Source organism: Thunnus maccoyii, chromosome 1, assembly GCF_910596095.1.
Source record: "Thunnus maccoyii chromosome 1, fThuMac1.1, whole genome shotgun sequence".
NCBI lineage: Eukaryota > Metazoa > Chordata > Actinopteri > Scombriformes > Scombridae > Thunnus > Thunnus maccoyii.
This window is the reverse complement of record NC_056533.1, coordinates 16,544,570-16,570,060: the sequence shown is the minus strand read 5'-3', so window position 1 is coordinate 16,570,060 and position 25,491 is coordinate 16,544,570. Positions and strand designations below refer to the sequence as shown.

Here is a 25,491-nt window from a genome sequence, read left to right as displayed (position 1 = left end):
AAACCGAGGAGGGCGACAGCACACCATCGCTGCATGGAGTCTGCCAAAACCAACGGCGACGAAGAAGAAGTGCATGGAGCACTTTCCAACCGTGGAAATGGCGCTTTGCGTTGCTGAAGCCTGAAGTCATAAGGAAGCGTTTCGGGCTTGCCAGTCATCGGAAGCGTCTGGAAGGCTGTACATGTGAACTGTACTTTACAAAGGAGCGGATTATGACAGAGAAAAGAAGGAGTCGAGAGATTCGTCAAGGAAAACAAAACATTCGTGGCTCCGATAAAGCCGTCAACATCCTCGGACAGGTACGTTAACGTCGGTAGCAGCTAGCGGCACATTGCATCATGTTTTCCAGCGTAGCTTAACTGCTAGAGAGCTAACAGGGATAGCTCACTAAACTCGCGTATGCTGGCTAAATCCCAAAGTAGATTTAAAATAGCTACTTTCTCGTCTCCACACAGGGACGCGAGTCTTCGCTAACATAGGACCACGACTCTACCGGGATGTTGCGAGTTGCTAACGCTAACGTACAAGCTACCACACTAACGTTAGCGCTGCAGTCGGGTTATTCTGCTCCAGCCAAAGCTAAAGCTTGATCACCAGTGTGCGTTTACCCAGCTAACTAAAGCTCCGACTCAAGTAAAGACAAGACGGCAGTAACACCAGTAAAAAGCTACTCCTGGTTGTCGTCCCTAAAGTGGGTCGCGGGGAAAACTAACGGACACACTGCCTTGCTAATAATGACGCCAACAATCACCAAACGTTAGCGAAAGTTACAGACGAGCTAGCCACCCTGGCTTTGATTTTAACCAGTTATTCTCCGGATCACTAAACTAACGTGAACTTGAATCTTAAATGGTAACTAGCGCTGCAATTGATTTTATTGCAGCACAAAACAGATAACAGCAGACATAACGTATCCGCTATCTCCCACTGCTGTGATATGCTTACAGCTAGGTTAGCTATCTATAACTTTTAATCGATGAACTTGGATTCATTTAAGCTAATCCTGCTTGACCTTGTAAGCTAACTGGGTAGTTTGCTAATCTAAGCGAGAAAAGTGTGCACGGCTCCGAATAACATTAGCATATTTGCGGTCAATCATTACTGTGTTCCGTGATGAACAGTACTGTGCATTATATTGTACCAAGAAAGCGACCAACTGGTTGTTTACATTATGTCCAGCTAGCACAACGCTAACAACTGTAGCCGGCGAAGCTAATGTATGCTAACGAATTAGCTAACATTGGCCAGTTACCTGACAGTTAAATGTATTTAACGGCTCAATCTTGTTTCGATGGTAACATATGAACGTTGTTCAAGGTTGTAACAAGTTATGAGAGTTGCGCATTTTATGAGTTGTCACACACACACTTTGCTAATGTTTGACACACGTGAGTGTTAGGTGGAGCTAGATTTGCTGATAATCAGCTTATTTTGCTGTTTTTAAATCTTTGCCTCAACTTGTCAACAACCTGTAACATTGTCGCGACGCTTTTAAGTGCCTAGATTAGGCTCGTTTAGATGGTAATTTGTATAATTATGTGTACATGCTCCATTTCCATGTGATGACATGTGGCTGCGTAGTGACTGACTTGTTGCGCGGGAGTTCACTTGAATCTGCTGTGTTTTCCATTTTCGTCACAGAGGGCAGTATTGTGTTCAATTTGTGGACTGTGAAGCTGACAGGCACATTTCTATTCAGGTTCAGTTGGCCTTGTAAACCACCAGTGTGTGTGTATACCATACTTGCTGGAGATAATATTATCTTGTTTGAACACGTGTGCCTTGACAGGTCTAAGGGAACTTTTGAACTTCTCTCAGGAAAAAGACAGACCCATAAAAACCTCCAACCTCTTTCCAGAAACTGTTCTAAATAGCTGAACTGCACTGTTACCAAACTGGACATCTCATATCCCACTTTTAATACCTGCACTGGTCACTTTAATATATTTCATCAAACTGTACTTAACATTGTACATTGCATTCAACTTCCACAGTTACATAATTAATGATTTATGCAAATTTAATTTTTGCACTTGTCACCAATTTCTTGGTCTGTAGCACAGTCCATATTTCCTTTGTACAGTCAGTATTTCATTTCAAGTTTTATATCCCATTTCAAAACTATTACTATTTCATTCTTTAAATAGATTTTAAATTGTAAATTTTTCATTTAATTTTAGTAATACTTTGTTTATTTCATTGTTATTATTACCTTACGCTCTTATATTTTTATTCTTCTATGTTGCGTTTGTTGGAACAAACATCAAGACGCATTCTTTGCATTCTTGCACACTTTGTTAATAAACAGATTCTGATTTGGAAAGCGTAAACTTTTACAGACTTGAGTCAACAATGATAATAACATAACAGGAGTATCATAAATAGAAATCAACAGAGGGTAATAACAGGATAAATGTATAGGGTTAAAGACATCACATACTAGAAAATCTATTTAAAGTTTTAAAACATTTTCAGATCATAATTATTTGGTGAGCTTTAGCTAAACGGGAAGGTAATCCCAAAGTCTTGGGGCCCTGATGGCATTAGCAGTGTATATGTTAACTTTTAAGCCTGGATTTGTGGAAGTCTGACTGAAGATCTGTGGCTGCACACTGTCTCATACGGTGACTTACAAATGTCCACGGTGAAGTCTGGAGCCAGACTGTAATAAACTGTAAAACTGTAAAGTAACTTGCTGTAAAATTTTGAAATGAATGTTCAATTTTTCTGGAGGAAGTGAAATGTTATTAAAACAACTGCCCAAACAGAAAACCTAAGAAGTCACAACTATAAAGGAATGAGTAATGATATCTGACTTCATTATGCATGAATTGAGCTATAAAATAAAGTTTGTTGTTATTATTATTATTATTATTAAGCAGCATTGTTATCCTGGCCCTGTAAATGAAAAGTTATTAGCACCATTTGCACTTAGTCTGGAGTAGGAATAAAAATGGCCACTTCAGTTCTCTGACAGATGATTTGAATACTTAAATGTAAGAGCCATCATGTCTTTCTTACACTTTATCAGAACCTATTCTCATGCTGAAAACAGATGTGTAGCAGTAATGTCATGTGTTGTTGTTGATTAGAAAGCAGCCCCAGATGTCAGCGGGTTTGCTGACAACACGTTCCCTGACAGCTGGGGGTGCAACTGTGCTTTGAAAGAAAGACCTCTTTTGTACTGTGAAACCCAGTCGAGCAGATAAAGCCTGAAGTGGATTTATTCAGTAGGAGGGGCTTCAGAAAGGCTGTTTCACAGGTTGTCATTTTACTGTGTTTTACTTATTTGCGTTTTAATTTACTCAGTAGTAATTAGGGCATAGTGACATTAACAAGACAAAATATAATATTTTTGACCACAGAACTTTAGCAATAATTTAGCAGTATTTGGTGAAGGGTAAATAAACTGTCTGCTGTTTCCAACATATGTCTTGTGTTGTTGTTCATACAGTGAACAATGCATGACCTGACTGCCCAAGTCACCAGCAGCCTGCTGCCTTTCCCAGGAGTGACTGTAGATGCTCTGGGAGAAGATGAGATCACTCTGGACTCTGTGCTTCATGGGAGGTTCACTACTGGTGAGCCTATTTTTACTGATTTCTATAACTAAGTATTTTTCTTTCCTGCATCCTTAGTTGTGAAGACAAATAAAAGGTTTAAAAAAAACATTGCCATCACCTTCTTCGTGAGCAAAATAAGCAAATTGAACCATTTCTAACAGGTGGGGAACATGACTCATTGTTTTGATTAATTTTTTTTAAGTACTAGGAACACTTGAGGCATCAAAGTGATTTTAAAAATATCAAAATATGACATTGTTATAAATTTGCTGACCATCAGTTTAGTTAATGTGTATTTCTAGGAATTTGCTTGGTGAATACCTTTATCAGTACCATTGGAAAAACTGAACTCCCTTGGTTTGAGAAGAAACCCAGCATGTTCCTTCAATTAAAGGAACATGCTGGGTAAGATGTGTAACAAGTACTCAGTCACTGCTCACTGTACAGTACAATCTAACTGGAACAAGTACAATGTAACTTGAGCAAAGTTGGAGCAGAAGCGTTAGAGCAGAGATCTTGTTGGACCAGGCTTTTACCTTTTAAACAAAGTGGAATGCAGGATTGTCTTGAATCAACTTTTTGTGAATGAATGACTAATTATGTGAGTAAAGTGCTTAATATTTTCTTATGAAGTTACCTAGACTCAGAGTAGTGATTTACTAAATCATGTTGCACAGTTAAAACTTAAGGAATGTCTTAGCTAGCAAAATCTTTAGTAATGTGTTAATTACTTTCTAGAAAATGCCAGTGTCAGCAATCAACAATGTAAACATGACAGTCACTGCAGCATGACAAGGTGTAACAAAACTTTAAAAAAATTAGACGTTTAGGACAGCTGGCTGCAGATCCCTTGTTGATTCATAATTGTATGATTTGTAACTCTAAAAACCTTTAATTTTCTTGTCTGTTTGTAAAGGTCGTGGTGGGCTGGCTTGGCTGGCCTGTGGCCCCCAGCTGGAGGTTGTCAATGCAGTGACAGGCGAAAGGCTGTCTGCATACTGCTTCAGCGGTGGAGGGGAACATCTACCCAATATCCTTGCTGCAAGAGACTTCAGCTGGCTCAAACGGTCAGAGCTTTGTTTCACTTTCTCTTCATCGGCCTCATTTATGTATCAGCTACTGAACAAGCTTGTGATCAGTGCAAGCAGACAACTGTCAGAAATATTCATGCATTTCTATATTTTGTAACATAAAAAGATGGAAAAAAATCTAATGTTAATTCCATAATTGTTTTGTGTTACTAGGACTGGATTGCTGGTTGGCTTGGAGGAAGCAGAGGGCAGTGTGCTGTGTTTGTATGACTTGGGACTGTCGAGGGTGGTCAAAGCTGTGGTTATACCAGGCAGGGTGAGTTGGCTATACATCAGGGTCTCCTATACTCTTTACTGCTAGAGATGGTCTATTACAGCAAGATAATTATTAAATAGATAAGCAATAAAAAAAAAATAAGCAAGAATGGCTTTAGTCAGATTCTTTTTTTCACATTACTAACATTAAGAGTTGTGTCTTTGTGTTGTAAGTGGAAAGAAACTCACAGACCTTGCAGGCAACTTGAACCAGACATAATCTCAGCGAAAGTTAATGCAATTTGAAAGTTAATTTGCTTGATTAAACAAATTTACACAAAAAATAAATGAACTCTGCACATGCAAATGTTTACACACCCTGTCAGTGCATAGTAGCAGCTCCTTCAGCAGGAAATGACATGAAAACATTTCTTGGAGTCAGTTTGCTTTATAATATTGCTATATGTATTGCTCCTATTGCCCCATCAAGACTTCTGAAATACTCTTTGGTTGTCTTGCAGTAGCAGATTTTTGTGTCAGTAGGTATTTGAATTGGAAAAATTAGTCCTTTTATAAACTGACGTGATGGCACAATATGAAATAATTCAGATTCACATCAAAAAATTCAGATTCAACTTTCTGAAAAGCAAGATTTAGATTTAGCCAAGTTTTGCATACTAAAACCTGAACATTGTCTTTCTTTCCGTCCGTCCTTCCTTCCTTCAACTTTTTGTGTCATCTAGATTACAGCCATTGAGCCGTTAGTGAGTTATGGCGGAGCAAGCACCTCTACCCAACACCTTCACCAGAGTCTGCGCTGGTTCTTTGGCATTGCTGCCGTCGTAACTGATCTCGGTCACGTTCTGCTGGTGGACCTCTGTCTTGACGACCTGTCATGCAGCCAAAGCGAGCTGGAGGCTTCAGGTGAGGAGCTTTCATATGGAGAGATTAGGTGTACTTATGTCTGCATGTTTGTTCTCTTTGATTATCTTCTGTCCCTTATAAAACTGCTCGTTTTAACCCTCTCTGCAAGGGCGTAAACAGTCAATTTCTCTTATGCTGTTCACCATACATTGGCCTTTGAGGGGAAAAAAGTGGTTATAAACGGACACCAGTTCAATTAAAATTCTCTGTGCACTGCTTATCCTTAGTTTTCAGACATTTTGATGCCCATGGAAAGCTGAGACTCATCTACAAATATTTTTTTCTCCCTATCTTACACAGCTACATCATAACTACTAGACTTGTTAACTGGATGCTGGCACCCACTTTGCCTCCTTTCACAAAGGGATTAATCTTGTGTCACATGGTGTTTGTGATCATAGCAACAATGTTTGTAACCCTCTTTGTTGTTTCTTTTTGAAATCCTTACATCCCATCTTTTTCATGCTTAGAGGTGGTGATGAAGCCTTACAGAGATCCCAAGGCTCAATGAAATGTGAAAAAGGGAAAACAAATTTGTGTTTCATTTTTCTTTCTCTCTCTCTTTCCTGTCTCTCGTTCTCTAAATCTGAGCAAAGTCATTGGGCAATGTGCTCATCTTAATCTCTGTTTGCCTTCTGGCTCTTGTTTCTCTTTTTAAACTCATCTCTGTTTTTTTTTTTATTTACTCTCTGTTCTCAGACCTACAGGTAGTGACCAAATCTCCAGCAGAGATCCCCAGGCTTAGAGAAGTCAGTAACAGACAGGGCAGACATCTTTGCCTCCAGCTAAATGGGCCCAGTGGAGTTGGAGCCACAGCTCTGCAGTATATCTCCAGGACCAACCAGCTGACTGTGGGATTTTCTGATGGATATTTGCAGCTGTGGAACATGAAGTCTCTAAAAAAAGAGTGAGTCTTTGTGTTTCCTCTGCCTTCTATATTTTGTGAAAGTTGGGGAGATGTACAAGAAAGATGTGTAGGTGTCAATCCTGAATAGCCTTTATAAGGCCTCGATGCGCTGTTACTGTGTGGTACATAGCTTTACCAAAATAGAAATTTCTTCTGACAAAACAATAATACATTTCATTTTACTGTATTGTTCACTGTAGTGTGGTGCAAGTATGGACTTATTTTCAAGAGCCATATGTAGCAGTTGCAACAGCCTGTGCTTCTTTTCAGTTCCTGCAGCTATGAAATAATGTAATCTCACCACTGAGTGAATAGCATTGATAGGTACATTCAAATCTTATTTTAATCACATTGTGTGTATGAACTTTTGTTTGATTGTTCATGTGTAGATACCACTCCCAGTTAGATGGTGGCAGGGTGCCTGTGCATGCCTTCACCTTTCAGGAGCCAGAAAATGACCCTAGGAACTGTTGCTACCTCTGGGCTGTCCAGTCTTCTCAGGACCTGTAAGTCTTGCATGTAATTAAATTTTACCCTGTTTTTTTTGTTCAATATAAGGATAAGATTCAGCAAATTTAAGTTATTTGGATCTGCTAGCACTCCATCCAGGCAAATGTGTTTGTTTTTTGTTTTTTTTCCTTTTCTAAGTTGTTATATTTCTGCTACCTCCTCTCACTCCCACACAGTGAAGGCGATATGGTCAGCCTCCGCCTGCTTCAGCTGGCCTTCAGTGAACGAAAGTGTCTAGCTTCTGGGAAGATCCTCTATGAGGTCTGTAGTGCATACGAGATTTCAACAACATGTTCTTTCTATTTACTTAAATTAGTGAATCCTTTTCAGTGCTAGCCAAACAAATCTACTGTGAATTTACCTTTCTCCTTCCTTGTCTTTCTGTCACTCAGGGTCTGGAGTACTGTGAGGAACGTTACAGTCAGGAGTTAAGTGGTACAGCTTTTCCTCTCAGGGCGCAGACCACCAACACCCGCTTGCTCAGTTGCCAGACCATTGAGAAGTTCCGACCCCATCCTGACAGGGATGACAGCATGAATGAAGGTTAGCCTGCTTCTTCTGACACTGCTTGTGGAAAATAGGAGTATGTAGGGAACTAATTTGTGCAGCTTCTTTGAAAATCAAACTTTTATCCTTAGTGCTTTGACATAACCAGTGTTATCGTGCTAAAGAAGTAGAATCATAACAGGTCTATACCATTGTGTGTTCCCATTAAAATGGTTTCTTTTGCTTTTGTGTCACTTTTATGTATCTACTTGTCTTCTGTTTGCTAATCACATACACCTTTTCTCATTTTCAGTTGCGTCTCCAGACACCAGTGTGTCTATCTTCAGCTGGCAAGTCAAGGCTTATGGTCAAGGAACCCCGTCCACCTTTGTTGGAGTTTTTGACATCAACCGTTGGTACCACGCACAAATGCCAGACTCATTAAGGTACAGTGGAAACTGATTTTGAAACTACTTAACGTAAGCAGCTTCTTAGGTTCCTGATTACCATACATTTTAAAATAAATTCCTATCTTTGTGACTCTATGTAAATTTATTTTCAAAAGTTTTTGGTGACCGACCACACTGATCGTAAGTTAAGAATAATATGCATTAATGGGAACAGGAAATGGATTTAAAATGGTTTGATTTTTAAAAATCTTATGTAAGCCCATTAAAAATGAAATCACTCTTCCCTCTCCATAACTGATAGACAGACTGACGATATGTTCAGACCTTCCAACCTTTATGCATTTTGCATAGCCAGTACGCATTTTGACATCAAAGTACGCTGGTACAATTTGTCATCCTACACTACACAAAAAGCTGGTGACGTTTGTGAGTTCAATTTTGCACGTGCAGTACTCAAGTCTAACAGCAAGAGGCAGCAGCGTCTAGCCTGCCGAAAAGCGAAAGAAGAAGAAGAGTTCGTCCAATCATAGCGCTGGATTCATTCCCACTGCCTTCACCCAAATATCAAGCAGGGATGATCATGATTGACAAATGTGTAATGTCATTTCAAGAGACTGCAAATCGACGGCAGCACAACATCGATTTTATCCCTTTCGTTCCCCCTCCTCACTCCGGCTGGCTGGTTCCTCAAGTGAGGACGGTTCTTTTAACTCCTTTGCAAAGGTAAACGGGACTGGGGTGGATGTGGAAAGTTGAAATAGTGAATTGAGTCAAGTTAACACAGACCTTCCAACTTTTGGAAAATACTTAACGTTAATAATGTCCGCCTAACATTAAATAATTTGCAATCTAGCTTGCTTGTTCGCCAGGCATTTAAGTTGGCAAAGTAACATTAAGTTATATTGTCTGTGTGTCACAGATTGTTAAATGTGACTTGTCATAATACTGTATTCTGTAACCGTAATGAGAGGAGCAAATCATGGCACAATGGAAAAAAAAGTGCGCTTATGTGCTGCAGAAATACCATTACCTAAAAAGTTACTGGGAGGTGTGTGTGTGTGTGTGTGTGTGTGTGTGTGTGTGTGTGTGTGTGTGTGTGTGTGTGTGTGTGTGTGTAAAAGGCAGAAGGCAGTGTTTGTCTGTGTGTGTTTGTGTGTGTTGGCACTGTAGTCTATAACTTTGCCTACTCTAGGAAAATTTCAAGGAACATTGCAACTTAAGTACAATATGTAAGGAGAGATGTGATTACTACAGTTTCAACAGCCATGTTCATATTCAGCCTGTGTTGTTATTAGATTATTAAGTAATAGCTACTTATAATGAAAACAAATGTATTAACCAGCTCTAAAACATTTATTTAATCATAACCACAAAATAGTCTGTTTAGGCTGGTATGGGTTTTACAGCTGCATTGTCGTCATCTTTTTTAAATTAACTGAAAATCATATTTTCAAAAATAAAATTGGCTTAAAATTTGATTATTGTGGAGGTGTAAACAATAGAAACTACATAAATGCAGCAGTATTGGTAGGTTAGTGAAGTTGTGTTCCTTAGTAAGCTGTGTCTAGGCAGGTCAAAGACAAATGGACAAACAGGCATAAATGACCAACTAACAGTATTGGCATCTGCATCCCTCACTTTTTTGTCTGTTTGACTGCTGCATGTATGCAAATTATGTGCTGCTATGCGTATGCATGCAAATTATGTACAATAATTCATTGTGCAAACAGCACAATTAATTATTCAACAGATGCATCTAGGTCGCCGAAGTGGTACTCAAAACATTTATCCAGGGTTTTCAGTTCTGTGTATTTCAAAAGGAAAAGAGATTTTTATTATTAAATTACAATTCAAATTAAACTAACATCCAAAAACAACAATGGCACCAAACAGGAACAATATGGCACTCAGTGTTGGTGTTGTTTGATCCTTATTGCAATGCAAGTAATTAAGTGCTCATTGTATCCTGTTATTGTAATGATTGCCTGATTTACTGTGACACCGCATTTGCACTTGTGTGTTTTTGTCAGAACGGGGGAGTCTCTGCACAATTGTCCCTACCTGGCAGTTTGGTCTCTGGACCCAGTGGTGCAGATGGTGTCTCCTCACGTCCTGCTGGATGTGGTGGTGCATGACCGCAGCCTGAGCAGGGGCATGCCCTTAACCTGCCCCCCACCAGAACAATACTTTAACTCTACCACGTACAACTTTGGTAGGTGTTAACACTGTATGTAATTATGTTGTGTGATGATAAAAATGTTATTTAAAATAATTTCTCAGATCTAAGCTTGTCTGTTCTCTGGTCTGCCTTTTTGTATTTCACAGTAATGTGCTTGTACAGTCATGCTGTGGTTTGTAGTTGAAATATGTATTGAGCTGAAATATAAGTTTTATAGAATTTTTTTTTGTTCCTTTCATGTCACAGATGCTACCTGCTTGCTCAACTCTGGAATTGTGCACTTAACCTGCTCTGGGTATCAGAAAGAGGCAAGTTTCTTGATATAAAGCATAAAATATGGTATTTATCCCTGATGCTACACAGTATTTACAAGTTAGGTTGGATTTCAATATTTCAAGTTGATTTGAATGAAAAGTACGCTTCTTTTAATTGTAATTCATTGTCATTAAAACCAGACCCTGAGCTTTTTAAAGAAAGCTGCTCCTTGTTCCAGTGACATCATCTCCACTAGCTACTCACGCTGCCTCATGTCCGGCCTACTCTCATCTCGCCTGGCTGACACCCAGGCCTCCAGCCTCTCTCAGGTAGGTATACACACACACACACACACAAACTTGGCCAACATCTTGGTCTGCAGAATTACCTGCCTCAATACACCTGCAAAGTAGCACACTCATCTCAATGTTTTGATTGGTAATTTGTGCATCCATTTTGTTGTTGGCATTCAGGAGGAGCAGCTGGATGCCATCTTATCCACAGCTGTAGAGACCAGCTCCTTGGGACTGATTACTGGCTGTATCAAGCAGTGGACCGCAGAGGGTGAGAAGTCATTAGCGGAATAACTGTCAAATGGTTTCTCACACTCACAGAACCCATGCCAGCCACTCCTGCAGTCAACTCTAATGCTTTAACTCTGTCCCTCCTCAACAGAACAACCAGGCTCTGCACTGAACCTACGCTACATCCTAGACTGGGCTTGGAACAAAGTAGTCCAGACCAAGGAGGAACTGGATGGCATCTGTATGTTTTTTGTTTTTTTGTTTTTTAAATCAAAAAACACTCTGAATTGTATAGAAGATTGTGTTGAACAAAACACCCATTTGTAAGGAATATGTAACCTTTCAGGCTGATGACAATTTATGTCAGTATTTGCTAACCTTGGCAAGGATATAAAATACTCTCCATGTCCCTTTTGACAATTGCTTAAGTTATTTATGACAATAAATTATATATATTTCTCCTGTGAAACACCTCATTTCTATGCTAATGTTTGCAAGTTTTTTTCAGTGTATAAATTTATGTTGTGTCTCTGTTTGGGTCTCTGCATATGTTTGCTCTTTAGGTGCACCACTGTTTGACAGCTCATCCAACTTCACAGACCCTCAGACCATGCAGCTGCTACAGCACAGCCAGAGACTGCTGGGTAACCTCAGTACTATCTTCCATTGTCTGCTCAGTGAAGCTCAGGAGCTCACCCAAAAAGGTACAGTACTTATATAGATACCATCACATATACAAGTGTTTTCCCTGTTGTGAAACATAAACTGTTTTAATTAATGTTGTGATGTTGCTTTGAGTGGTAATGAGCTGTCATATAAGTAACTAACAGCTCAGAAGCTATTGTGTTGTTGTTTTGAGCCGTCTGTAGTTATTGATAAGCTCTGGTTTTATTTTTTGTTCTGTAGGCCTGTTGGGTCTGATGAACAAGAACATGGTGTCCAGTCTAATTTCCAAGTATGCAGAAGTCGTCCTCTGGTTCTGTCGCACAGGCCTGCTGCCTGAGGGATCAGGTAAACTATTAGTGGCACAAATATGATCTGTGTCTGAGTTGGTTTGAGTTTATTCTTTGAGTTAGTATAATTCTTATAAGGATGGGTTAACAATTTTTCAAGTCTGCCTTAAAACAACAGTCAGTACGAAAAGGAGTTTGTTGTTTTAATATGGACTTGAAAAATTGTGAACCTATCCTTTTAACTATACAATTTGTCAAGGGGTGATCTTTATTTGTTTCCTCTGTCTCTGTGGGTTGTAACTACCTCTCCACCAGACGATGACGCTCTCCAGATCTCCAGGCCTTTCTACACCCACTCAGTCATCAGCAGCTATTACACTATACGCCGAGAGGAGCTCACCAGACTGGCTAAGTGAGTTGTTTTTGCTATATACATTGTAATTGGCTGCAGCTAAGTAAACCTTTCCACAAATAGAGTGACACTTCTAATCAAAAGTGGAGTCTATAAAATGCCCATCTCAGTTTCCCACTTGTCTCACTTTTCCCTTGGTGATGATGGTCTCACATTTGCTCTTAATGAGGGATTTTTTTTTTTTTCTTGTATTATACTTTTGGGGGTTTGTATATGTAACATTATAACCAGTAAAGGACTCCAAAAAGTTACTAGTCTTTTATGTAACCCATCTTGAACTTCATAGACATACTTTACAGGTAAAATTGGAGGATGATCTAATGCCTGTACTCTGCTGTTGTCTTCTCAGGGGCAAGTGGTGTGCAGACTGCCTGATGATTGACGGTTTGGTTGGTCAGTGTGGCGAACGCTTGACCAACCTGTGGAAAAGGGATGAAGGTGGGACAGGGCAATACCCACCACCTACGTTGCATGTAAGCATTAAACCTGTTTGTTTTTCAGTTTAATTGATTTTGTACCATCCAGTGTAATTCAGATTGAGTATGCATCTGTTGTTACGACTCAGTGAAGTACTTGATATTGATAATATGTCTTTGACCCACAGGCCTTGCTGGATATTTATCTACTAGACAACATCGATGAAGCTGCCAAACATGCAATTGTATCCTTCAACTAAAATTACTATCAGCCAATTATTGTCTTACCCAAGTCTGCCTTGGTCAGCTACAGTATGTTTTATGCTTTTTTTAAGATCAGTGTTTTGTTAAATACTTAAGGTATTTATGTATGCTTTGATTCTATTTATGCTTAAGACATACAGTACTTTTGTGCAGTTTTAGACTAATTGTAACATGTTAAAATGTATTAAAATATGTATCTATGTGTTCAATGTTAAAGGTAAATTATTTAACAATCTAGTATTCAACAGTCATGGTTGTAAATGTTCTTATCACAATAGAAAATCCTAAACTGTCCCCAATTTAGACCAAGTTGAAATTACTGCATGTATGAGCCTTGACCTGTTGCCTCCAGGTGATTTACCTGCTGCTGGATGTCATGTACTCCTTCCCTAATAAGGAGGGAGCATCAGTAGAGTCTTTCCCCACAGCATTTGCCATCCCTATCGGACTGGTCAAACTAGTGCAAGGCCTCTGGCTGCTGGACCATCGTGACCACCAGGTTCCTGCATTTATTTACACATTTGACAGACTCTTTTTTTTTTTTATTTCCCTCTGAGATGTAAATTTTTACACAGAGAGGTTGTGCAAGTGAAGTAGCTTCTCAGTGTAAACATTAACGATCTTAACTCCCTTTTGTCTCGATCAGAGTTCCTTCGAGCGGCTTCTGCATCCTGCCGCCTCTCAGTGTCATTTTGAGTGGCAACATGAGCGTGTCTTGCAAGCACTGATGTGCCAGGGCCAACACTCGGTGGCACTACGATACTTCCACGTAACAAAGCCCCCAATATCCTCCACCTCCCAGGCCAAACTCTGTCTCTCTGTATTACTACACAACAGGTAAGAGCAAAGGGAGAAGACTGCACTACTTTTTCTGTGTATGAACACTAGCAGTTAATTTAAATAATTGTAGGCTCAGTCAAACTTAACAGCCATTTTGATGTTATGCAACAAAGGATTTTCGTTTTTAAAAAAACCTGATGGTGATCTTGTGCCTCTTTCACAAGTCTCAGCTTACCTTTGATAATCAGCTAGTGTGCCCCTCTTCCAGGTGTCTCATAGAGGCATGGTCCTTACTTCGGCAACACTCTAATCATCTCAACATGGGTGAGCTGCTGGGCTTCTTGTATGAGAGCTGCCAGGAGCTGGGTCTCATCAAGGAGCTACTCAAACTGCCCCTGGGCCTCACTGAACAGGTAGGTGAGGGATGAATGAATGCGTGTTGGATTGGTAGACAGTGATTAATGTTCAATTACTCTATTTTTATTTGATCTTTTATTTCTGTCTTGCTTTATGATTTGCTTTCAGCTGTGTTTAAGAGCAAGCATACAGAGAATTAGGAGCTCTAAGAGTACCCAGCAGTTCTTTCCTGTGTTTGATGATTATATGTACTTATAATTGTTAGAAGTTGTCTCTCTTATTGTGCAACACTTTAAACTATACAAGAAAAACATCTTAAACACAGGACCCATGAAAGGTCCATGCCTGGTTTGGGGAACAAGCTGCCAAGTGCCTCCCAACTCGTTCCAGACTTCTGATGTGTAGGGAAATGTTAGGATAAAGCCTTCATCATGATGCGTAGGTCAGTGTGTGAAACTCTTGATCCTTGGGTGTGTTTCAGGAATGTTTGGAGAAGTTTCTTCAGGGTACAGGGGGTCTCCAGAACAGAGAACTACTGATGGTTCATTACCTTCAGCAGGCCAACTATATACCTGCCCTCCAACTCAACCACAGCCTCAAGATGAACCTAGTGGTATGTTTGACACACACACACACACACACACACACACACACACACGATGAAAAAGAAAAATGAAATCTCATGTCTGCTCCATTGAGTGAAAGCATTGTTTTGCTATACATGCTGCGACAGATTTTTGTTTCTTGCTTCTTCGTTCTTAGAATGAACGAGACCCAAAGCTTAAAGAAAGAAGCAACACCAGGAACTCTATACTGGATCAATATGGCAAAGTTTTGCCCAGAGTACAGAGGAAACTGGCAATGGAGAGGGGCAAACCCTACCAGCATCCCCATACCATCCACAAAGAAGGTAAGGAGGGCTTAAATAAGGTGGAAGGGAGGAAAAGCTGGATGGCTGAATGAATGAAATTTTTAGCCTTGGATTCTTGGATACTAACTTTCTACAGTGCCTGTTTTTAAAGTTGGTAGTAGAAAAAGGCTGTTTTATGTGAAACACAGTTTTATTTTAGTTTTGATTTAATCTAGATAACAGTTTAAAAGCATCATATTTTGTAAATGTAACACATTTCCACACTGTGTTCCAGTGTCTCGGCCACAGCCACTGTCCACCATCACCAAGCGATCTGCCAGTGAGAAGGTGATGTCCAGGGCTGGCTTCTTCAACAATGTTCTGACCAAGATTGAAGAGGTGTGGTTAGGAAAAGCCACACCACAGTCCTCCCCTGCCAGGAGGTGAGCATTAAATACCAAACTTGCATCTCAAAGGGATTTATTTTTATTATTTAGATTTATTTTATTCTTTTTAAACCTTTTTCATTTTCTGCTAGTCCCAGGGCAGCTGAAGTTCTGAGCCCCAGTCCCAAGCCTTCCTCCCAGGCCCTTCCTGATCCGTTCTTGGGAACTCCAATCACCATGTCCTCCAAACGAAAGTCAAGGTACTTGCATAAGGGCTATAATACCCCAAGTGAAGCACGTTGTACATGTTTGTTATTTTAATTTATTTACTTTTTTTTAAAAGATATGTTTTTGGGCATTTTTGCCTTTTAATCAACAGCTGATAGTGGAGAAGTAGACAGGAAACAAGGTGGAGAGAGAGGGGTATGACAAACAACAAAGGTTGATCTAGGGACGTTGCTGTTACGTGGCATGCACTGTAACCATTGAGCTACCACGGCTCTCCAATAATTTCATTCTTTACTATAACCAGACTTCAGAAAATCAGAAATTTGATCTTGAAGATATCAAACAAAACAAAGTCTTAAGTGTGTAATAAAGGATAAATAAAGTATTTTCATGGTTGCTTTGCACTGTTTCTTCCTCTCCAATGTGACCCAGGCTGATGGACTCAGTGGTTCTCCCCTCCTGTCAGACCCCTCAGTCTCTTCTCAGCCCTCCCAGACCTCCCAGCTCTTGGGTTTCTCCAAAAAGCATCAGCAAGGCCCCTGAACTCAGTCTGCTGCAAACACCCCAAGTTGTCAAGGTGAGTAGACAAATGTGAAATTATTTAGTTAAGAAGTAATCAAAAAAGTTATACATAATATTTTGCTGACAAATCTCAGAAGATTTACATTGGTTATATCTAGTTTATTTTCTTGAAAGATGAGCTTGTATTCTTTGAGCGTTTTGGTATTTTCTTACCTATACTTTTCATGTGTGTGTCCTCTCAGCGAGCTCGTGCCTTGGCTGCTTCTGGACCTGTGTTTTCAGCCTACAACCCCCCGTCTATCCTGCGCAGCAGCCTGAGGCCCACACCTGTCGGCACCCCTTCTGCATCTCCAGGGCGCTCTATAACCCCTCCACTCCGCAGCAAAGAGAGCAGGATCACCTTTATTGAAGAGGAAGCGTCTCCTGAACCAGAAAAGGGCATCCGCTGGACCAATGGGGTAAGACAGAGCGCTATAGGTCGTCCACAACTCGTGGGGTTAGTGGTTCTATCCGTGGCTCCTCCTGTTCATATGTTGGGCAAGACACTGAACCCCAAATGATATACGGCTTCAGATATCTAAATGATGCAGAGTTGTCTGTAATATTAAACTTACCTCTTTCTCGTCAGTTTTCTTCCTCTTTGTTTGGAAAGATTTTCTTTTTATTATTAAATGTGTCTTTGAAACTCACCTGGAACAATTTCCCTCCGTAGATGGCGGCAGACAGTGAAATTAGCTTGCTGACCAGAGGCTCCACGCTGTCTAAGGCTACTCGCAAGACCTGGTCCTTACAGCCTGCTGAGGAGGAAGAAGATGGAGATGAGGAAGGGGAACAACATCATGTAAAGTTCTTGCCTCCTGAAGGTGGCATTCCCTCACCAGAGCTGAGATGCTCTGAGAGCCAGTCATCCTCCATCCATGAAGTCGCTGAAGAGAATAGACCATCAGATGCCACACAGGCACGAATTAGCTTGAGCTTTGACACCAGCCAGACATCTTTCCAGTCAGCAGACGTCACTCTAGAGTACTTTGATGCACCTCTCTCAGAAGACCAGGAAGGAGAAGAGGGGCATACAGCGACAGATAAGGAAGACGAGGTAGTGATAGTGAACTTCAAATCCCCAACTGAAGAAGAAGAACCAGAGCAAACCACTGAGCAAACCCCTCTCTTGACATCAGAAGATGCACAGACAGAAGGGCAAGAGCTGAAGGAAGATGAAACATTTGAGGATGTGATGGAGGTGGGTCTTGAACAGGAGGATAAAAACGAGGAAGTTCAGTCTAAAAAGGAGGATGAGCAGGATGTTGGGTCAAGTGGCAAACAAGAAGATGCTGCAATTCTTGACCAAGAAGAGATATTTAGTCATCAAGAAGGTAATTCATTTGCAGAATTTGCTCTGTTGATTCTTCTATGACTTATAATTGCAGCTAAATACTGCGCAGTACTAAAACACATAAAGACACGTGCTATGCTTTGATATTTAAATTTTCTAAAATAGAAACTGTTGAAAATGTTCATGTTTTTTGCCACACTCGTCATAAACATTGCTTGACTTATCCTCATATTCCACTAGGTTTTAACGAGATCACTGAGAACACGGACTCTGTCCCTGAGGCAGAATCTCAGGCTCAACCTGATAATACTGAGGAGGTGCAGGACGTCCAGTCAGATGTCGCTGAATCCACAGAGTTGATTGAGCACCTGAAACCATCTGGATCCACTGACCCCACAAATGATCCAGCAGAAGAGCTGGAGCAATCAACAGGTCCATCATTAAATTATGCTTTCATAGTATAAACAGTTTAAATATGTTAGCACCTCAGATAAAATGAGACTGTAGTGACTCAACATATACACAACATTATAGGGCAATGTAAATCTGTAAAGTAGATCTTCAGAAAACAAATGTATCACAGTGTAGTGAATACAAAAGGTATTTCTGGAACTCTATTAATGAATTGACATGATTGTTTTGTGTTGTTTGCCATCAGATCTGACAGACTTTGTGCAGCGACATCTGTTTGGCGATGATCTGTCGTCTCCTCTCACCCGCTCAGGAATCCACAACTCATCACAGACCCAGACATCCTTCAACAGGTATACACACTTTTCTGTTTGCTAAACCTTCATTTAGTCAACAGGAACCTGCTATCGCTCTTGTTTTGATTCCTGAGCCACAGTTTATCTAGTGTTTGAAGGTCTTGACAAACGTAAACGTGAATGAAGGAATGGGAATGATTTTTAATGATTTCACTCAGAAGAATATCATTCAGGTCCTTATTAAGATAAACTTTCTAGGTCAAAGAATCAATACCTTTATACAATATGAGAACTTGGTTGTTCTGTAACCCTGTTACACCTTTTCAGCTGCTTATCTGGTGGTTGTTTTGTTAGTGGTAAGTGAAAACATAGCTATCACTCTGCTTTCTTCCAGTGAGACCCCAGGCGCGGATGAAGAGGAAGAGCAGGCTGCTGCCGAAGCTCCCCCAGTGTTCACCAGCCAAAAATCTACTGCCTCTGTGACCTCCTCAGAGCCAACTGGCACAGACTCCCACTGTGAGCAAGACATGCATACATTAACACTGGTGCTTTTAATGTTACATTTGCTGTTTTACTTGTAAACGTTTCCTCACACATTTGCACTTTCTGCCTCTTTTTATCTTCTAGCTGTTGTGAGTGTGAACGATAGTGAAGAACTTTCTAGCCCCGAGTCTGAGGAGGAAGATGATGATGATGAGGAAGAGGAGGAGGAGGAAGAGTCTGATCAAGCTGAGGAGGATGATGGTGTGGAAGAAGAGGAGGAAGAGGAGGACTCGGGTAGCGAGGTGGAGATCATTGAGGAGGTCCAGGGTAATGGGAGACTTCCACCCCTCCAACCCACTTCAGTCTTTGTACCACAAGGACACACCCACTTCTTGCCAACTCTGTCAGAGCAGGAGGCTGCTGAGTTTTCTCTGATAACACCCGAAGCAGAGATGAAGGTAACCAGTGATATCATGGTGCTGCAGTACAAATGTGTAAATACGTGTGGTATATTCTGCTTTGTACAATGTACTAAGAATCCTAAATATTAATGTAGCCTGCATAGTAGAGAGTAAGATGCCTGAGCAAGTAATGAGCTACTAAATTCTTTAGCATCACCACGTTTCTGTAGGAACAACTTGAGTTGAAAGTGAAATCAATTCTTAACTCATCATATTCAGACTCTATTACCCATAAAATTGACTGAGCTATTTTGTGTGATTGTGTGTGTGGAAAGGAGTAAAAAAAAAAAAAAACTACAAAAAACTTATTGTGTTTGCTCCATACCAGATGGTAGAAGAGGAAATGGAGGGTGAGGTGGTAATGGTGAGACTTGGAGCAGACGGTGGAGAGATGGAGGCAGATGAGGATGAAGGGCAAGGGTCGTCCTACATGCAGCTCAAACCCTCCACCACTCTCCTGGTACCCCTGGAACTTGTGGAGGGACAACACGACCTGGTTGATGCTGCTCAGCTCAGTCTTCCTGAGCTTCAGGAAACTGTTGTGGCAGAGGACCCGAGGTGTGAAACTCACAGCGACTTCTCTCTCATGCTGGATATGGATGAAGTTAGGGATGAAGAGGCAGACACCCTACCTATGGAGAATGATCTGCAATCCTCCAACCTTCCCATGGACTCTCCAGTAGTGGAGGCTACTGATGAACTTGCGGCCAAACCAGAGGTTATTCTTTTGGGCACAGATGACCAGGAAGCTCCCTGGTCTGAAGAAGCACCAGAAGAGGACAACAAGAAAGAAACTGACACCTTGGATGGAATTGAGCTTGATGGTCTAACAGACTCAGAACTCCAAACCGACCTACAGACTGAATACACTGAGGCAAACCAGAAGATGGAAGTTGCTGAAGAGCAGAAGGATGCTGAGTTAGTAATGTTGGCTGAAGTTCCTGAATCTGCAACTCTATCAGTCTCTGATCCAGCTCCAGTGGAAGAACTCCCAGCAATTGTGGAAGGCAAGGATAGTGAAGATTCTATGCCAATGAAAGATGCTGTTGTAGAGGAGGTGGAGGAGGAGGAGGAGGAGAACAAACCAACACCTGCCGAGGACCAGAAAGAGCCTGAAGAGAACGGGCCTGTTGAGATTGAAGAAGTTGCCCACAGTGCAGAGACGGCGACCTCTGTGGAGGAAGAGGAGGAGCACCAGGACCACATATCCTCAACAGAAACTGAAGAGGATAACAGGGAAGAAATTAAGAAGGAGACAGAAACAAAAAGGAGAACAAGGGGAAGAAGGAGAAAAGATGAAGATGTTGAAGAAGAGAAACCCGTGCAGCAGCCAGAGGAACAACCTGTGCCAGAGACCACCTCCTCTCAAAGGAAGAAGAAAGCTGCTCCTACTCCAACACGGAGAACCACGAGAGGGAGGAGGACAGTTACCTTTATCTCTTCCCTCCCGGAGGAAGCAGAGGTGCCAGAGGAGGATGGGAATGTAGAGGAGGCAGAAACAACCCTCTTGATCCCTGCTTCACCTAGTCGTACACCCAGAAGGGGTAAACAGAACAAAGAAACCAAAGTCCAAGCCAGCCCACCTCGAAGAAGTACCCGCAAAGCTCAGCCTGAACCTCCTAAAGACCAGGCTGAGCAGGTGGAGGCCATGGATAATGATACTACAGTTGCAAGTACCTCCATGGCCTCTTCGCCAGCCAGACGACGGGCCTCTCAGAGAGCTACTTTAAGCAGGACCAGTCAAAGGACTCGAGGTGGTAGTGAAGAGGTGCCTGCAGCCACGGAGGTTGAAATCAAAGAGGAGGAGGAGGAGGAACAAGTGGATGAGGTCTCAGATAAGAAGGTTTCTCGGCGAACAAGCTCTAAGACTCCTACCCCAGCCAAACGCAGGACCACTCAGGCAAACACTCCAAGGAGGTCCAGCCGCAGAAATTTGAGTAGCAGTGAGGTGACGCAAACACAATTAGAGATGGTGAAAGAGGAGAAGGAACAGGAGGAGGTCTTCGTTTCACCTGTCAAACGCAGCACCAGAAAAACTAAGATAAAGTCACCGGAGCCATCCCTGTCAGAGGAGGAAGAGAACAAGAAACAACAAGTTTCCAGCCCCGGCAGGACAACTCGTCACTCCAACCGTATCACCCTAAATGTTTATCCACAAGTAAGGATTCAAGAAAGTTATTACTTTGTTTGCAAGTTGTTGATGTTAATTAAGCTGAAAGTCGGATCATTTTCTCCGCCATAATCTGATGTTAAGCTATTTTTGTTTGACGTTGAACCATCAAGTTAATATCAAAGACATAACATTGCATTAGCTTTTACCTTGTGTATTTTCAGCTTCACCCATGATTATCATGCATTGCCATTATACATTACTTCATTTTACATGATAAACACGATCCATCCATCGTTGATCATTCATGACATTTAATACTCCCAGGTGAAACTGGTTCCTGTATCACTTCCTCAGAGTGCAAGGAAGAAGAGAGGAGAGACCATTACTGAAAACATGAAAGCAGATGAAGATGTGCTTGAGCCCAAACTTAACAGCATTGCTGGTCGCACCAACTCCCGGCGACCAACTAGAAGCAAACTCTGGGACCACCCTGAGGAAGACCTTCCCTTACTCGATTCCCCGTTAGAGGTCGATTCTGAAACCCCTGTTGCAGACGCCCTCATCAAGAGGCTCCAGGATGAAGAACAGAAGCAGGAGGGTATGTATGAGACCACATCGAGACCCAAAATAGAACTGCAGAGAGAGGCAGCATTAGTGCGGGCGTCAGATCAAAATTTGTGTAGTCTATTTGCTTTCAGCTCGTTCATCTCAGAGTCCCTGAGTTGGATCTGTAGGGGAGGGAACTGATACTGGGAGGCTCCAAAGTCTCAGATGTTCAAATTCTGCACATTTACCTGTATGATGTAGGAATGATACAGGTACATGTAGTCAACTTTCATCATGTGTATACTACCAACTTGAAATTTTCAACCAGAGAGCAGCAGGGAAACACCTGGTGATAAATTACTCTTTAAAACATTTTTAGGCCTTCAATATTACAGTACAGATCCTAAAAACCCATGCCAGTAGAGTTTAACAGAAAACACCAGTTTAATAATCTATTGATAACACTCACGTCTGTTCTTTACGTATGAAGCTACAGACAGCAGCTGCTTAGCTTAGCTTAGCCTAGCATAAAGACTGGTAACAGCAGGAGACTGCTATCCTGGTCCTGTCCAAAGGTAACAAAAGCTCAGTTAAATCTGAATCTAAAAAATAAAAGAATTTTTTAAAAAAGTGTGTGGAGGTAAAAATGTAAACTCTTACACCTATACAGGAGGAGTGGTCATCAGAAAGATGGTGAGATCCAGCAAGAGGAGTACGAAGTCGTCAGTGGAGCAGGTTCACTCGCTGCCTCCTGTGAATGACAGCCTGGTCCCAGAACCTGAAGATGACGAGACTAGCCCGGGCGAGCATTCATTCATCTATTCCCCCTCACGAAGAAGAACAAGAGGTAAGCTTAGTATCCACTTATCCATACATCCATCCATCCATCCCTTTATCCATGATGGTTTTAACTCTGTGTTGTGTTTATGTGTCAGCTCACAGAGCAGAGTCTCCTGGCCCAAGTGAAGAGTTTTCAGCACCTGTTACTCGCAACAGAAGAAGAGCTGCTTCTGTTGCACCTGAGGTCAGTGTTTTTTAACCTGGACAATCCAATGAGTTCACTGTTCAGCCCACACAAAGCAGATAACATCTAAAATGAAAAGTAACATGACTAATTGTAAATCTGTTTACATTTTAAACGCTTTGTTTTCCAGCTGTTCATTACTTTGCTCAGTGGATTTCTTTTGTTTTTAAAAACATAAGTGAGGAAAAAAAGAAAAGTCTTTGAAAGAATTTGCTTTTTTGACATCATCTTTCTCTTTTTTTTTTTCCAAGGATGAACCTGCTTCAGAACAAGATAATGTGGAAGTGGAGAAAGCAGCAAGTGTTTCTAAAACCAGAAGAACCGGCAAACGAACAGCCAAGTAAGATGCTTCTTTCCAAATAAAAATACCTCTAAGACTAAGGCCAATACCAACAAATGTTCATCTTAAACAAATAATTTTATCCTGATGTTTTAAACTTGACTTCATAGTTTGTGAATGACATGGGATAAAGGCTTTAGTATTTTCAAAAATATATATAATTTTGTATAACCTTTATTTGTCTGAATGGTAATGTACACTCATGTCTGTTCTGTTTGTTTAGCTAAAAACACTCCATGCTCAGGTATTTTTTCATTTTTTCCCCCATTATTTATTAATTTATTTTCTTTCTACACTTAATTTTTCCACCTTCAGATCCAAGGCTGTTTTGGAGTTGCCTCCGTTAGCAGAAGTGGACCTGATCTCACCTCTGCCTAGCCCAGCTGATCCGCTCCCGAGAGCACAGAAGAGGACTAAGGAAGCAGAGGTCCCGACCTCGAGCATTAACCTTCGACGAAAACGCATAATGGACACCGTTTACACCAAGCCAGTCACCCGGAGGAAGAAACTCTGAGGAGGTCGGTTGGTGGTTTAAACCAGTGAACCTCAGACAGCCACATGAAGATCTGAACCAACTCGACCAGGAGCTGTCAAATAAACGCGTATGCCCAAAATAACGATGGTTCTCGTTCCTCAAAAGCCTCACAGTGCTGCAGTTGTCTTTGTATACTGGCGTTCCTCTAGGTCAATAAAATAATAAAAATCAATGTAGGCATGAAAATATTTTTGGGGTTAAAACACACTGGTGGAAGCAGTGTGAAAGAGGACTATATATTTTTGGAGTTTACATGTCCTGCTCGTATAAACTTGACATCACTTGATACTGTATCTGTGGCCGTTTTGTGTTGGACATTTTGCAACGCTCGTAATAATCAGCTTAATTCTCTGGGCTCAGAATGGCACAAGGGAAAGCAATCGATATGGGTTTTTTTAGGAGCTCCCATTAATAAAATCAGACTGAACTAAACTTGCCTCTGATAAAGAGGCTTTATTTACATTCTCTTTTATTTTAGTTTTTTTGTTGTTATTTTAAGATTTTGAGGCCTGCTGTTTTTTCTATTTAAGAAGAAAAGCAACCAACCCAGTGGAGATGAAACATTTCTACTGATACATTTGTATATAGTTTTTTGCTATGTTCCAAATAAAGTTAATAAATAAATCCTAAAGAATTATGTTCATTTTGAAGTTTTAAGTGTCTCAAATGCATTTGATCATCTAATCAGATTGCCTATGCCATAGTCTTAAGATTTAAATTGATTTGGGGGATTTTCTGTGAAAGAGTCACAGATTTGTACACTATTGCCAACAGATTTGGACTGTTTTTGTATGTCATGGGAATGTTGTATATTGTAAAAGGAGAAAAAAAAAAGACTTGCACTGCAGTTTGGAGTTGTTAAACTTGTTTTGGGACATGTTAATAGGCTTGTTTAATTAAGTTTATGGCAACCACCATCTGACACAGGCTATTTTCTGATGAATGTATGTAGAATGTCTTATTTTTGATGACTGCTCTTTGATAAATATGGTAAAGCTTGAATACTTCTCTACTTCTGGTGTGGAGTAATTGTCTCAATTCAATCTTCTGCCTTTAAGTGTGTGTTTTTGGGCTGTGTGGGCTGAATGAACTGACTGAAACACAAAGTCCTTTTTCTGTCTGAGGTGTTCAGTGAACCTCTGAAAGGAGCTACAAGCCTCTAATTATCCTTCATAAATATCTGAGAGCTTATCCCGTCGGTGCCTCAGATATCAGACATCTGTCCAGTCTCTTCAGCATCCAGCTTCAGAAGGCACCTTTTTAGAAATGTTGCATCAGGTTATGGTAATGTCAGAAATCTAGCTGTTGAGGAGAGGTTTGATTTCAGGGAATGTCACTGAAATGTTCACAGAAACATAGCTGTAAACCTGTAACAGTGGTGTTTTCACTTGACTGTAACTCTCCTGTTTCCCCACACTGATCCTTCTGTATAATTCATAGTGTTAGACGAGGTGAAAGTGAAACCAGGTTTTATCTCCACTGCTCCACTTTTCTAACAGACGACCAGGGGAGGGAAAAAGCCGATTAAAAGTACTGTATATTGATTCTTCCTATGTTAATGTCAATGATCATTACTTTTGATTAAATAATTCATCACTTGTGGTGCTACCGGTTAATTTTTACTATTCCCCAGTGTGTAGCAGCATCACCACACATTACTTGCTTTGTTTTAGTTCAGACTCAACTTTTTAGGTCAGACTCAGTCGCATGTATCTTTCAGCAAGAAAAACTAAATGT

General features: G+C 40.9%; 1 protein-coding gene across 3 annotated transcripts; it reads left to right on the top strand.

Annotated features, from left to right (window-relative positions):
- Positions 1-16: 16 nt before the first annotated feature.
- ahctf1 (AT hook containing transcription factor 1) lies at positions 17-24,766 on the top strand. Of its 3 annotated transcripts, none has more exons than XM_042416087.1 (40): positions 17-299; positions 3,455-3,581; positions 4,480-4,630; positions 4,808-4,910; positions 5,593-5,773; positions 6,473-6,680; positions 7,070-7,186; positions 7,367-7,451; positions 7,583-7,733; positions 7,990-8,122; positions 10,117-10,298; positions 10,512-10,573; positions 10,721-10,849; positions 10,994-11,084; positions 11,196-11,285; positions 11,608-11,748; positions 11,951-12,055; positions 12,313-12,409; positions 12,759-12,882; positions 13,014-13,070; positions 13,442-13,588; positions 13,736-13,926; positions 14,138-14,282; positions 14,708-14,839; positions 14,989-15,136; positions 15,372-15,519; positions 15,615-15,722; positions 16,123-16,267; positions 16,455-16,670; positions 16,925-17,585; positions 17,786-17,977; positions 18,204-18,309; positions 18,647-18,768; positions 18,880-19,193; positions 19,525-21,354; positions 21,664-21,907; positions 22,526-22,702; positions 22,791-22,879; positions 23,131-23,219; positions 23,535-24,766. In XM_042416087.1, the coding sequence occupies exons 2-40, from the start codon at positions 3,461-3,463 to the stop codon at positions 23,731-23,733; spliced, it is 7,731 nt and encodes a 2,576-aa protein (XP_042272021.1). In that variant the 5' UTR covers positions 17-299; positions 3,455-3,460; the 3' UTR covers positions 23,734-24,766. The 3 variants fall into 3 exon arrangements, with proteins under 3 accessions (XP_042272021.1, XP_042272009.1, XP_042272012.1); XM_042416075.1 differs by having other exon boundaries at positions 18-299; positions 21,634-21,907; XM_042416078.1 differs by lacking the exon at positions 17-299 and adding an exon at positions 3,147-3,262 and having other exon boundaries at positions 21,634-21,907.
- Positions 24,767-25,491: the final 725 nt, after the last annotated feature.